Source organism: Natator depressus, chromosome 23, assembly GCF_965152275.1.
Source record: "Natator depressus isolate rNatDep1 chromosome 23, rNatDep2.hap1, whole genome shotgun sequence".
NCBI classification, from domain to species: Eukaryota; Metazoa; Chordata; order Testudines; family Cheloniidae; genus Natator; species Natator depressus.
This window is the reverse complement of record NC_134256.1, coordinates 20632213-20644886: the sequence shown is the minus strand read 5'-3', so window position 1 is coordinate 20644886 and position 12674 is coordinate 20632213. Positions and strand designations below refer to the sequence as shown.

At 65.8% G+C, this 12674-nt stretch overlaps 2 protein-coding genes across 2 annotated transcripts; one reads left to right on the top strand and one right to left on the bottom strand.

Annotated features, from left to right (window-relative positions):
* Positions 1-22: 22 nt before the first annotated feature.
* FLT3LG (fms related receptor tyrosine kinase 3 ligand) lies at positions 23-6070 on the bottom strand. The gene is made up of 9 exons (XM_074937430.1): positions 5983-6070; positions 3234-3343; positions 2617-2718; positions 2453-2506; positions 2204-2347; positions 1833-1980; positions 582-777; positions 421-494; positions 23-176 (listed from the first exon to the last, which is right to left on the bottom strand). The coding sequence occupies exons 1-8, from the start codon at positions 6068-6070 to the stop codon at positions 440-442; spliced, it is 897 nt and encodes a 298-aa protein (XP_074793531.1). The 3' UTR covers positions 23-176; positions 421-439.
* LOC141976704 (galactoside alpha-(1,2)-fucosyltransferase 2-like) lies at positions 5181-8196 on the top strand. The gene is made up of 2 exons (XM_074937825.1): positions 5181-5464; positions 6990-8196. The coding sequence occupies exon 2, from the start codon at positions 7193-7195 to the stop codon at positions 8003-8005; it is 813 nt and encodes a 270-aa protein (XP_074793926.1). The 5' UTR covers positions 5181-5464; positions 6990-7192; the 3' UTR covers positions 8006-8196.
* Positions 8197-12674: the final 4478 nt, after the last annotated feature.

Below are 12674 nucleotides of genomic sequence, written 5' to 3'. Positions count from 1 at the left end.
GGGGGGCCGGCCGCAGGCCTCAGCTCTGCAGTCCGCCGGGAGGCGTGGCCAATTCCACCCTCCACTTGGCTCGCAGGAGTGGGGTGTAGGAAGCAGAGTCCGGCTCCGGCGGCCCCGGCGCTGGCCGCCCACGTCCCAGAATCCGTAACGCGGGACCAACCGTGGCTCCGGGGGTCCTGGGAGGAGATGGGGAAAAAGGGGAGGGAGTAGAGAGAAACGGAACCCAGGAGTCCTGGCTCCCCTGCCCACCCCCACTAGACCCCAGTCCCCTGCCTGAGCCAGGGGAGAGAACCCAGGAGTCCTGACTCCCAGCCCTCCCTGCTCTAACCACCAGACCCCGCTCCCCTTCCCAAGACTGTCCCCCGGAAAAGGGCCCGCACCCCACATGTGTTGGCCGGGGGGAGGGGGGGGAGGTTATACCTGAGCCATCTCTTTCCTATCAGCTCCTGCACCCGGCTCGTTCAGGTGTCCGACTGCTCGGATTCCTGGGTCCCCTGGGGGGAAAGAGGGAAGAAGCAGCTGCAGGAGTCCCAGGATCTGCCTTCCCTCCCGCCAGGAGCCCCCCCCCTTCCCCCCCCTACCTGGCCGCGGAGCCGCCTCTGACGTTGCCACAGGCTGACGAAGGCCAGAGACCCCAGGATGGGCACCAGGAGGAGCAGCACCGGCAGATGGTCTGGTGCAGGGAGCCGGCCCCGGACGCCTGGGTCCCCGGCTGCTTCTGGCTGGAGAAGCCGGGCTGCGGGAGCCCATCCGGCGCAGGCAGCCGCGCCAGGGCTTCTGGGGGACACGGAGAGCGTGGGGAGAGAGGGGAGAGGCGATTCCCCACTGTGGGGCCAGCGAGGGGGTCTGAGGGGGTCTGCGTTTGGGGGCAGGGCGGAGCGGGGGCTGGAGGGGGGAGGGAGGGTGGAGGGCAGTGAAGGGGACGAGGGAATGAGGGAGGTGGAGGAGGTGCCAGATTGGCAGTCAAATCAGGTCCGGGGGGGTCGAGGGGGCCGGGGAGGTACCTGGACGGCAGCGCAAGGGGGGGCAGTTGCTGGGGAGCTGGGGTGAGTAGGGGGGCTTAACAGGGGTGTGGGGGAGGATGCCAGGGCCCTGGGGTGCCGGGGGGGCAAGGGGGAGATGGCTGGCAACAGATGCAGGTGCAGTGGCTGGGGGGAGCAGGAGGGGGTGGGGGGGCAGGTCAGGGAACTGGGGGGCACCTGGCTGGCAGCAGACGGGGGTCAGAGGGCTGGGGGGTGGCTTGGGGGGCACCTGGCTGGCAACGGATGGGGTTGGGGGCTGGGGAGGCAGCTTGGGGGGGTACCTAGCTGGCAGCGGATGGGGGTCAGGGTGCCAGGAGGGTCTCGGGGGGGGCACCTGGCTGGCAGCGGACGGGGGTCGGGGGGCTGGGGGGGCGCTCTGGGGGGGTACCTGGCTGGCAGCAGACGGGGGTCAGGGGGGCTGGGGGGCAGCTTGGGGGAGTACCTGGCCGGCAGCGGACAGGGGTCAGGGTGTCCGGGGGGGGCACCTGGCCGGCAACGGATGGGGTTGGGGGGCTGGGGAGGCAGCTTGGGGGGGTACCTAGCTGGCAGCGGATGGGGGTCAGGGTGCCGGGAGGGTCTCGGGGGGGGCACCTGGCTGGCAGCGGACGGGGGTCGGGGGGCTGGGGGGGCAGCTCTGGGGGGGTACCCGGCTGGCAGCGGACGGGGGTCGGGGGGCTGGGGGGGCAGCTCTGGGGGGTACCCGGCTGGCAGTGGACGGGGGTCGGGGGGCTGGGGGGGGCGGCTCTGGGGGGGTACCTGGCTGGCAGCGGACGGGGGTCGGGGGGCTGGGGGGGGGCTCTGGGGGGGTACCTGGCTGGCAGCGGACGGGGGTGCAGTTGCTGAAGTCGACCGGGTCCTGCCCCGCCATTTTGCTCTTCAGCGCCGCCATGTGGCCGTTCAGGGCCCTCAGCATCCGCGACACGTTGCTGCGTTCCTGCCCCACGCAGCCTGTGGGGTCCTGGGGGGCAGAGGAGGAGGGAGGGGCGAGTGTCACTGCTCTGGTGGGGGGTGGGAACCCCTGGAGCTTGACCACTCTGAGCTGTATCCCCCCCCACCAACACACACACTCCTGCCCCCCATTCCCCGCCCCCCCCCCCCCCCCCGCAGCCAGCCAGTCCCCGCCCTGGGGCCGGCGCCCCCTAGAGGGGCAGGCCCTGCCCCCCTGCCCCCCTGGCGCTCACGGTGATGCCGCACTCCTCGACGAACCCGACCTGCTGGGCCACCTTCGCCACAAGGGGCCGCAGGGCCGTGCCCGCGACCCCCCACATGTGCCCCAGCTCCGCCGCCAGGAAATGGACCCTCCACAGCTCCGCGCACCAGCCGTCCTGGGGGAGAAACGGGGGGAGGGGGGGTCAGAGAGACTATGGGGGGGAGCCTTGGCTGATGGGGGAGGGGGGCTCTGGATATCGGGGGGCCCCCCCTTCTCTCACCGGTTCCAGGTTCGACGGCATCGAGACCGAATAATCGTGGAGCAGATGCTGGGTCTGAAGGAGAGAAGGAGACGTGGGGGGGGGGGAAGGGTGAGTGGGGGAGGGCTGTGCTTAGTCGGGGGGCGATGGGGGGCTCCAAGGGGCCCAACGGGGGCCCCACTCACCAGCTCGTCAATGTCCCTGGAGAACGTCGTGGTCAGCGGGTCGAAGAGGAAGACGCAGCCACGGCCCGGGGCGGCCAGGACCAGCAGCAAGAAGAGGGGGACCTGCTGGGGGGGGGGGGGGAGATGTGAGTCAAGGACCCCCCCTGGCCCTGCCCTGCCAGCTCAGATTCCCCTCAGTCGGCCCAGGCCCCCCTCCAAGCTATCTCCATCCCCTCGCAACCCCCCAAGCCAGCCCATCCCCCCAGGCTGTCCCCTGCCAACCCATCCCCCCTGGAATTCCCCAGCGCCCCCAAACCCCTAGCCACCCCCCTGCATTTCCCAACCCCCCCAGTCCCTCCAGCCAGCCCATCCCCCCAGGCCCTCCCCTGCCAGCCCAGTCCCCCCTGGAATTCCCCAGCCCCCCCAAACCCCTAGCCACCCCCCCCTGCATTTCCCAACCCCCCCAGTCCCTCCAGCCAGCCCATCCCCCCAGGCCCTCCCCTGCCAGCCCAGAGCCCCCCTAGCCAGCTCAGCACCCAGCCCCCCCGGCTATCCCCAACCCCCCTCAGTCCCCTCAATACCTCCAGCCTCCCCAACCAAACCAAACCCCTCTGCCCCCGGCCCTGCCCCCCACTCACCACGGAGGCTCCGGGTGGGGGTGGGGCGTCGGGGGGCGCATGGCGCCAATTCATCTCCTCACTGGGGGGTGGGCGGCCGGCATGCTGGGGGGGGGCACTCGGCGTGGGAGCTGAGGGGTGCAAGAAAGGGCAGGTGAGAGACCTGGGATGGAGGGCTGCAGGTCGGGAGTGAGGGGCACCGGCAGGGCGGGCGGGGCAGGGGGTCGGGAGCGAGGGGCACCGGCAGGGCGGGGGGGGGTCAGGAGTGAGGGGCACCGGCAGGGCGGGGGGGGGGCAGGGGGTCGGGAGCGAGGGGCACCGGCAGGGCGGGGGGGCAGGGGCAGCGATTAGCGCAGGATCGGAGCCAGCCCCCCACCCCTGTGGCACCCGGAATAGTTACCGGGAATGGGAACCACGTGCACCACCCAGCGCAGAGCCCCCCGCTGCCAGTGCCCGGGGGGGGGCTGCTCCCCAGCCCTGCCCGCCCCTCTCACCTCTCCGGGGGTCGTGCGGGGCCCGGCTCAGAGCCCCCTGCCCGCTGCCGCCCCCGGACCGACCCGCCCGTCCGGGCCCGCAGCTGCTCAGATGGGATCGAAAGTGAAAGTGGCGGGGACAGCCGAGGTGAGGGGCTGCGGGGGGGGGCCAAGACGCGGCCTGGAGGGGAGGGTGGCTGTGAGCCCCTCCCCCACCCCCACCCCCACCTCCACCTCTCCCGGGCCCCCCCAGCTCCCGCCCCCCCGCACCCCGCCCTGCCCCAGCATGCAGCCAAGCTCGGCAAATATTGACTCCAGCGTGCGGCCGGGCTCCGAGCGACACGGCCGGGACCCCCGACCGCAGCCCCCCGGCGCCCCTCACCCCCGACCGCAGCCCCCCGGCGCCCCCGGCGCCCCTCACCCCGGCCGCAGCCCCCCAGCTCCCCCGGCGCCCCTCACCCCCGACCGCAGCCCCCCAGCTCCCCCGGCGCCCCTCACCCCAACCCACAGCCCCCCAGCATCCCTCACCCCCGACTGCAGCTCCCCCAGCGCCCCTCACCCCCGACCCACAGCCCCCCAGCGCCCCGGCGCCCCTCACCCCCGACCCGCAGCCCCCCAGCTCCCCCGGCGCCCCTCACCCCCGCCCACAGCCCCTCAGCGACCCTCACCCCCGACCCGCAGCTCCCCAGCTCCCCCGGCGCCCCTCACCCCCGACCGCAGCCCCCCCGCTCACCCGGTGCCCCTCACCCCCGACCGCAGCCCCCCGGCGCCCCTCAGCCCCAACCCCAGCTCCCCCGGCGCCCCTCACCCCTGACCAGCAGCCACCCAGCTCCCCGGGCACCCCTCACCCCCGACCGCAGCCCCCCAGCTCCCCCGGCGCTCCTCACCCCCGACCCACAGCCCCCTGCTAGCCCAGCCCAGTTGCAGTTCCCGGCTGCGGGATGCCTGTCTTGACCCAATCCCTGGGGATGAGCCAGTGCCCGGCCATGGGGCTCTGCGGGCAGCAATAGCTAGGGCGGGCTGGAGCCCTCGTCAGACCTCGGGGGGGGGGGCAGAGAGAGGCCTGTGGTGGGGGAGGGCTGAGAACCAGGCAGCTCAGTTCATGGGGTCAAGGGGACAGGGACCTCCCCCCCCCCCCGTCCCTAAAATCCAGCCCTGGTGGCCAGAGGAGAAAAAAACCCCTGCTGAGCTCCCCGCAGCCCAGCACCCCCCCCCCGAGCCCCAACCAGCTCCCCACAGCCCAGCGCCCCCCCGAGCCCTCTCCCCACTCCCTGCAGCCCAGCGCCCTCCCACTGAGCCCCCACAGCCTAGCGCCCCCGAGCTCCCCTCCCAGCAGCCCAGCGCCCCCTGCTGCCCCCCTCCGCCCCGCTCCCTGCAGCCCAGCACCCCCTGGGGCCAGCCCTGCCAGATGTGCTAGCCAGTCTGGACCTCCGGGCCCCGGAGCAGGACCTGGGGCCCCAACCCCGGCCGTGAAGCGGCGCGAGCCCAGAGATCCTGACGCGCCTTTTGATCCCTCCTTTGCGGCTGGACATGTCCCAGCGGCGCCCGCCCGAGGGAGGCCAAAGGCTGCAGCCGGCACGGCGGACCCGGCGGGAGGAACCGGGGCGTGGTCAGGAAACACATCAGCTGGGTGTCCCCACTTGTGGGGCTCAGGGTCTGAATGTCGGGGGGCCTGTAGGTGCCAGGAGCCCGTTGGGACGCCAGATGCCTCCTGTCTGCACTGAGCGGGGGCCGCGAAACCAGCAAGAAGCCCCCCCTGCCCCCACCGGGCGAATGGAGGTGAGTAACACCTAGCTCCGGCCCGGGCGGTTGCTCAGGAAGCTGGGCAGGATGTCACCCCTGCAGAGCAGCTCGCTCACACGGCAGCAGGCGACCTGACCCGGGGAACGGAGATGGCGGCGGGGGAAGACGGGGCCGGTGCCCCGAGAGCTGGGGGAGGAGGCTTGGAGCCCGGCGGCTGGAGGCTCTGAAGGGGACTCGCCCCATTGCCGGAACCGGGGAGAGAACCCAGGAGTCCTGGCTCCCAGCCCCCACTGCTCTGAGGGCTGTGGGACCGGGGTGTGGGGTGCTGACAGTGGCCTGGCTCGACTTCCCCACATCGTCTGTCCGAGGGTGGCAAGAGGCCTGGTGCAGCTGGGCCCACGGACCCAGGGCTGGGACCTCGGCCGCAGGCCCAGCGGGGAGGGCGGGGGGTGTCACCCCGGCTCGGCACCCAGATACCTCCGGACCCCAGACTCCCCTGCCCGGCCCAACCCGGCTTCGCTCCTGTCCTGCCGCTCAGCTCGGAAACCTCCCACCCTGCCCGCACTCCTCCGCCGGGGGGCTGCTTCCTTCCGCCTCTTCTGCCTCCATGTCCCCCTCCCCGCATTTCCCCTCCCCCTCCATCTCCACCCTCCCTCCATCCCCTCCCCACATCTCCCCTTCCCCTCCCCTCCATTCCCTCCCCTCCCCTCATCTCCACCCTCTCTTCATCTCCTCCCCCCATTTCCCCTCTATCTCCACCCTCCCTCCATCCCCTCCCCCCATCTGCCCATTCCCCCGACCCCACTTCTCTCAGTGCCCCCCCATCTGATACCCCAGGATGCGGCGGGTTCCCCCCCTTCCCGCTGCTGAGGTTCTGGGCGGGGGCCAAGGGGTAGAACTCAGCAATTCTAGGCAAACACAGGACTCCCCCCCCGACCCCGGCCCCAGGGCGCACTGGGCTTCAGGGAGTGGGGTGGGAGGCCCCTCCCCACACAGACAGTGCTCTCTGTTACCCATGGCAGCCCCCTCCTGCCCCAGTGACCCCCCCTTCCCCACCACTCCTGGGTTCTCTTCCCGGCTCTGGGAGGGGAGTGGGGTGGAGTGGTTAGAGCAGGGGGGCTGGGAGCCAGGACTCCTGGGTTCTCTCTCAGTAGCGGGCTGTGGATCAGGCATGGGGGCACCAGCAGACCTGTGGTGGGGGCGGGGGTGGAGACACTGTTGCTCTGACTGTTCTTGCCTGCCCGTGGGTTGGACTGTGGCTGAAGGGGGCTGATCCGGGATCCAGCGGATTTGGGGGGGGGGAATTGGCCCTTCCAGAAACCCGGTGACTCTGCTGCCCCCAACACGCGTCCTGCTGGAGCTGGGGTCACCTGCCCCCTCGGCTGGGCTGCAGGGGGAGGGGGCTCTGCTTGCAGCCCGAGGTCTTTTGGGAACAGAGGTAACTGGGCCAGGAAGACCCCCTCCCCTTTCCCCTCTAACCACCTGCCTATCCATCCACCCTCTTCCCTCCCTCCCTTGTTTTCCCTCCCCCTTTCCCTTCTATTCACCCCCCCTCCCCCAGGCTGGGACCTCCTTCCCTCATCCCGCTGGGTCCCCTTCCGGACGCCCTACAAGTTGACCCTCTGCCTGCTGTTATTCGTGATCCTCGTCAGCTCCATCTACCTAAGCAACTGGATCTCCACCACGGAGTGGGGCCTCCCCACCCCAAACGCCACGGAGCAGGGCGTGTGGACCGTGAACTCCCTCGGGCGCCTGGGGAACCAGATGGGGGAATACGCCACCCTCTACGCCCTGGCCAAGATGAACAGGCGCCAGGCCTACATCCTCCCAGCCATGCACCAACAGCTGGCACCGCTCTTCCGCATCAGCCTGCCTGTGATCTCCAGATCCAGGGCTTGGAGGATCCCATGGAAGGACTATGAGCTCCATGACTGGATGTCGGAGGAGTACAGGCACATCGAGGGGAAATACGTCCGGCTGACGGGCTACCCCTGCTCCTGGACCTTCTACCACCACCTCCGGCAGGAGATCCTCCAGGAATTCTCCTTCCACGACCACGTCAAGGAGGAGGCCAACCGGTACCTGGCCGGGCTGCGCGGGCAGCGCCGGAACGTGACCTACGTGGGTGTCCACGTCCGGAGGGGGGACTACGTCCAGGTGATGGACGAGCGCTGGAAGGGGGTGGTGGCGGACAAGGCCTACCTGGAGAAGGCCATGGGCTACTTCCGGGCCAAGTACCAGGAGCCGGTCTTCGTGGTGACCAGCAACGGGATGGAGTGGTGCCGGGAGAACATCGACGCCTCGCGGGGAGACGTGTATTTCTCGGGGGACGGGAAGGAGTCCTCGCCGGGGGGGGATTTCGCTCTCTTGGCTCATTGCAACCACACGATCATGACCATCGGGACCTTCGGCATTTGGGCCGGCTACCTGGCTGGGGGGGAGACCGTCTACTTGGCCAACTACACCCTCCCCGACTCCCCCTTCCTCGAGGTCTTCAAGCCTGCAGCCGCCTTCCTGCCTGAGTGGATCGGGATCAACGCCGATCTCTCCCCGCTGTGGAGTGGGATGACTGGCTAAAGGAGCTCATCCGGTGGCCACGGGATCCACCTGCCAGGACTCGCCCGGTCGGCCGAGGAGCGGGCACCTGGGAACCCTGGCTGGTTCGGACTGCGCTGGGGAGATCGGGGGAGATTGGAGCTGGGCTGATGGGGTTCAGAGCCCCATTGTGACGGAGCAGGGGGTGGGGCGGATTGACCTAGGGATGTCGCAGGGGAGTTTCACTGGGACTGTCCGCATGGGGGATGGGATATCAGTGGGTGGCTTCACTTGAGGGACAATACCTGAGCCGGGAGGGGGGCTGGGGCCAGGTGACACCTTTGCCCGGGAAGCTGGACAAAGGCTGGAGAAGGAGCCGGGGGAGGCTGGGGGAGTTGGCTGGAGGGGGTTGAGTTGGGAATGGACTGGGGAAATGGAGGGAGCCCCAAGGCTGGGGTCTAAGCTCCCTGCCCCCCCGAGGGACCTGACTGAGGGGTCCTGTTTGTACCTACAAGCTCTGTTTGGGGCCATGTTCCTGTCGTTTAACAAACCTTCCGTTTTACTGGCTGGCTGAGAGTCATGGGGAATCGCAGGAAGAGCGGGGTGCAGGTCCCCAACTCCCCCACACTCTGTGACACCCATATGAAGCAGCCAATGACCTACATCCAACAATTTCTCATAGGAGTGTCCAGAGTGATGGGACCATCTATGTCTGTTGAATGGTTAGAGTGGAGGGGAGTGGGGGCTGAGAGCCAGGACTCCTGGGTTCGAGTCCAGCTTTGGGAGGTGAGTGGGGTCTGTGAGGGGTCATCTCCCCCCTCTAGGGTGCCACCTGAGGTACTGGGGTACCACTGAGCCTGCCTGTTGCAAAAGCCTGGGCTTCCTTACACTGTCCTGCTGAGCCACGCCCTCAAACCTCCTCCAGCACACACACAGGTAGGGACACACCCAACTGCAGAAAGACAGACACTGAGATCAGCTCTGTGTGGGAAGGCTTCAGCTCGGGAATAGCCCAGCACTCCAGTGCACCCCCCCATCCCGGGGTGCAAACCCAAAATTGTGTTGCCTTGCCCTGCACAGAGAAAATTACAGCGCAAGCTCATGAAATTCGCCCCCTCCCTCAATGGGGAGGAAGATCTGCACAGCGTTTTGCCCCCCAGTTATGAATTCCACAAATTCGTTTTAGAGACAACAAAAACAAGCTTATTAGCTAGAAAAGATAGATTTTAAGTGATCATAAGGGATAGCCAACAGATCAAAGCAGATCACCCAGCAAATAAAACCACCACGCAATATAAGCTTAGATACTAAGGAACCTGGTTACAAGCCGTAATTTCTCCCGCTAAATGTTCTCTTAGACAGATTGCAGAGGTTCTTGAAGGCAGACTGCTCTTGCTTGCAGCTTAAAACTCCAGGTATTCCTGTCACAGGCCAGACCCCTTCCCAGCCTGGGCTCGGCCCTTTGTCACCCCCCCATCCCCCTTGGTCTTTGTTTCTTAGATGTTCTCAGCAGTCAGCCTGGGCGGGGATTCAGTGAAGAATGAACCAAGATTAACTCACTCCCCTGTCTTAAATAGGATTTACATATGTGGGGAATCCTTTGTTTTCCAGTGTGGTTCCCCCCCCCCCCCCCCCCCCAGCAGTGGAAAGATACTGGTATTCCATCATGGAGGCCAGAACTGGTTGTGGGGGGGTGGGGGGGATCACATGATCAAAGCAGCCATGAGCCAGAGGTGGTTTGTCCCATCCCAGGCAGGTGGGAGATGCACATCTTCAAAGACGTATTCTTCCTAAGGGCCCAGCCAGACTGATGGCCTGGCGGGCGTTCCCCAGGTGGAAACCCACTGGTCAGTGTTACAGAGTCGATATTCCTAACTTCAGCTACAGGCATGGGACGTGCATACAAAGAGGGTGATGACACTCAGCCAATCATCACTCTCAGCAAGTTCGCGGATGACCCTAAACTGGGAGGAGTGGTAGATACGCTGGAGGGTAGGGATAGGATACAGAGGGACCTAGACAAATTGGAGGATTGGGCCAAAAGAAATCTGATGAGGTTCAACAAGGACAAGTGCAGGGTCCTGCACTTAGGACGGAAGAATCCCATTCACCGCTACAGACCAGGGACCGAATGGCTCGGCAGCAGGTCTGCGGAAAAGGACCTAGGGGTGACAGTGGACGAGAAGCTGGATATGAGTCATCAGTGTGCCCTTGTTGCCAAGAAGGCCAATGGCATTTTGGGATGTATACGTAGAGGCATTGCCAGCAGATCGAGGGACGTGATCGTTCCCCTCTATTCGACACTGGTGAGGCCTCATCTGGAGTACTGTGTCCAGTTTTGGGCCCCACACTACAAGAAGGATGTGGAGAAATTGGAGAGAGTCCAGCGAAGGGCAACAAAAATGATTAGGGGTCTGGAACACATGACTTATGAGGAGAGGCTGAGGGAACTGGGATTGTTTAGTCTGCGGAAGAGAAGAATGAGGGGGGATTTGATAGCTGCTTTCAACTACCTGAAAGGGGGGGTCCAAAGAGGATGGCTGTAGACTTTTCTCAGTGGTGGCAGATGACAGGACAAGGAGTAATGGTCTCAAGTTGCAGTGGGGGAGGTCTAGGTTGGATATTAGGAAAAACTTTTTCACTGTGAGGGTGGTGAAACACTGGAATGCGTTACCTAGGGTGGTGGTGGAATCTCCTGCCCTAGAAGTGTTTAAGGTCAGGCTTGACAAAGCCCTGGCTGGGAGGATTTAGTCGGGGATCGGTCCTGCTCTGAGCAGGGGGTTGGACTAGAACCTCCTGAGGTCCCTTCCAACCCTGATATTCTATGATTCTATGATCACCTGTCTAACGAGACCTCACACGCCTCAGCTTGCACAAAAGATACCAGAGCGATGCTATAATTATACTGACAGGGTTCAGAGGAGCAGCCGTGTTAGTTTGTATTCGCAAAAAGAACAGGAGGACTTGTGGCACCTTAGAGACTCACCAATGTATTTGAGCATCAGCTTTCGTGAGCTCCAGCTCACTTCCTCGGATGCATGATGAAGCTCACGAAAGCTGATGCTCAAATAAATTGGTGGCACCTTAGAGACTCACAAGTCCTCCTGTTCTTTTTATAATTATATTGTAACAATATTTCTATGAAGAATACGGGGTGTGGTGTCACAGAGTCTGGGAGGTTAGAGCGGATGGAAGTGGGGTCCAGTGGTTAGAGCGGGGGGGGGGGCTGGGAGCCAGGACTCCTGGGTTCTATCCCCAGTTCTGGGAGGGGAGTGGGGTCTAGTGGTTAGACCAGGGAGGGCTGGGAGCCAGGACTCCTGGTTTTATCCCTGGCTCTGGGAGAGGAGTGGGCTCTAGTGGTTAGAGCAGGGGTTCATATTTGTCTCCAGCTTTGTGAAACTGACCCTTCTAAAGCACCAATAGGTACAATATTGGTCTGGACCTGGGGGTCCAACCTGGGGGTCCGGAGCCCCACACGGCGCTTCTGCCGTTAACATGCGGCTCCTTGTCTAGGCGCCGACTCCGGGGCTGGAGCTATAGATGCCAACTTTCCAACGCGCGCGGGGTGCTCACTGCTCAGCCCCTGGCCCTGCCCCCACGCCCCCCCTTCCCGCCTGTGACAAAGTGGGGGGGTTTCTTGGTTTTTCCTTGGTTTTTCCAATGGTTTGCATGCCGAGGGGGTGGGACTCAGTTTCCCTGCGTGTTACGGGTGGAACGAGGTGATGGGAGAGGGAGTTGGTTGGTACAGGGGACCGGCGACGGAACTGGGGACCCCGGCCAATGGGCTGGAGAACGGAGACCCCAGCGACTGGTGGCCTGGTGACCGGGAGGCCCAGCTCGGGAGTCACAGCCGGGTCCGGCCAGTGGGAGGACAATGGGCTGCGGAGAGAGGACCCCGGTGACTGGACCAGCAGGTTCCAGCCAGGGGGGCCAGAGGACAAAAGAGGGGAGAGGGGGCCCAGGCGACCCTGTTTACCTGGAGAGAAGACAATGGATGGGGGGGGGGCTTGGGGCTGGTGATCTCAGCTGCCCAGCTGGGAAGCAGGGGGGCTCGGGGCTGGAGAGGGGGACCAGGCAGACCCCACCTGGATGCAGGGGAGACTGGGATGTGCTGTGCGGAGGGAGGCCAGGCCTGAGGGGTCAGAGTTTCCTGTGCTGGGTTCAGACGCTCAATAAACCCTCCTGTTTGACGCTGGCTGAGAGTCGCTCCGGGCTAGAGATCTGGGGGACCTCTGGGAGTGGGGGCCCCGGGGGTCCAGAGCGAGTGGACTCCCTGCGGGGGCCCAGGGCAGAGACAGGCGTGCTAAGGCTCGGACGGGTGCGGTTCCAGGAGGTGGAGGGGCCTAACCCCCGAGAGAGAGAGGACCCCCAAGAAGGGCTGTCGCACTGAAGGGGGTTCCCCCAGGGACCGCATGGGGCCAAGAGTGGGCACGACCTGGGAGTCAGTGACACCGCCCCCCCCACCAAGCCTTGTGTGCCCTCACTTCTCCCCCCCCGAGCCTCCTGCACGCCAGGGAACAGCCGATCCGGGAGGTGCAGGGCGGGAGGGGCAGGCGATGATCGGTGGGCGGGAGGTGCTGGGAGCGGGGCGGGGGGGAGCTGATGGGGGGCTGCTGACGTAATCCTGGGGCTCTTTGGTGATGCCCATTGTTAAATTCTGGCTCCTTCTCTGGCTCAGGTTGGCCACCCCTGGTCTGGACTGTAGCCCACT

Excerpts from the sequence above, each read along its gene's own strand:
- LOC141976704 (XM_074937825.1), top strand. The coding sequence starts at position 7,193 with ATGGGGGAATACGCCACCCTCTACGCCCTGGCCAAGATGAACAGGCGC.
- FLT3LG (XM_074937430.1), bottom strand. The coding sequence starts at position 6,070 with ATGGAGGGGGAGGGGAAATGCGGGGAGGGGGACATGGAGGCAGAAGAG. Across the intron at positions 1,981-2,203 it reads TCGAGGAGTGCGGCATCACC|GACCCCACAGGCTGCGTGGG; the intron begins GTGAGCGCCAGG and ends TCTGCCCCCCAG. Across the intron at positions 495-581 it reads AGAGGCGGCTCCGCGGCCAG|GGGACCCAGGAATCCGAGCA; the intron begins GTAGGGGGGGGA and ends CTTTCCCCCCAG.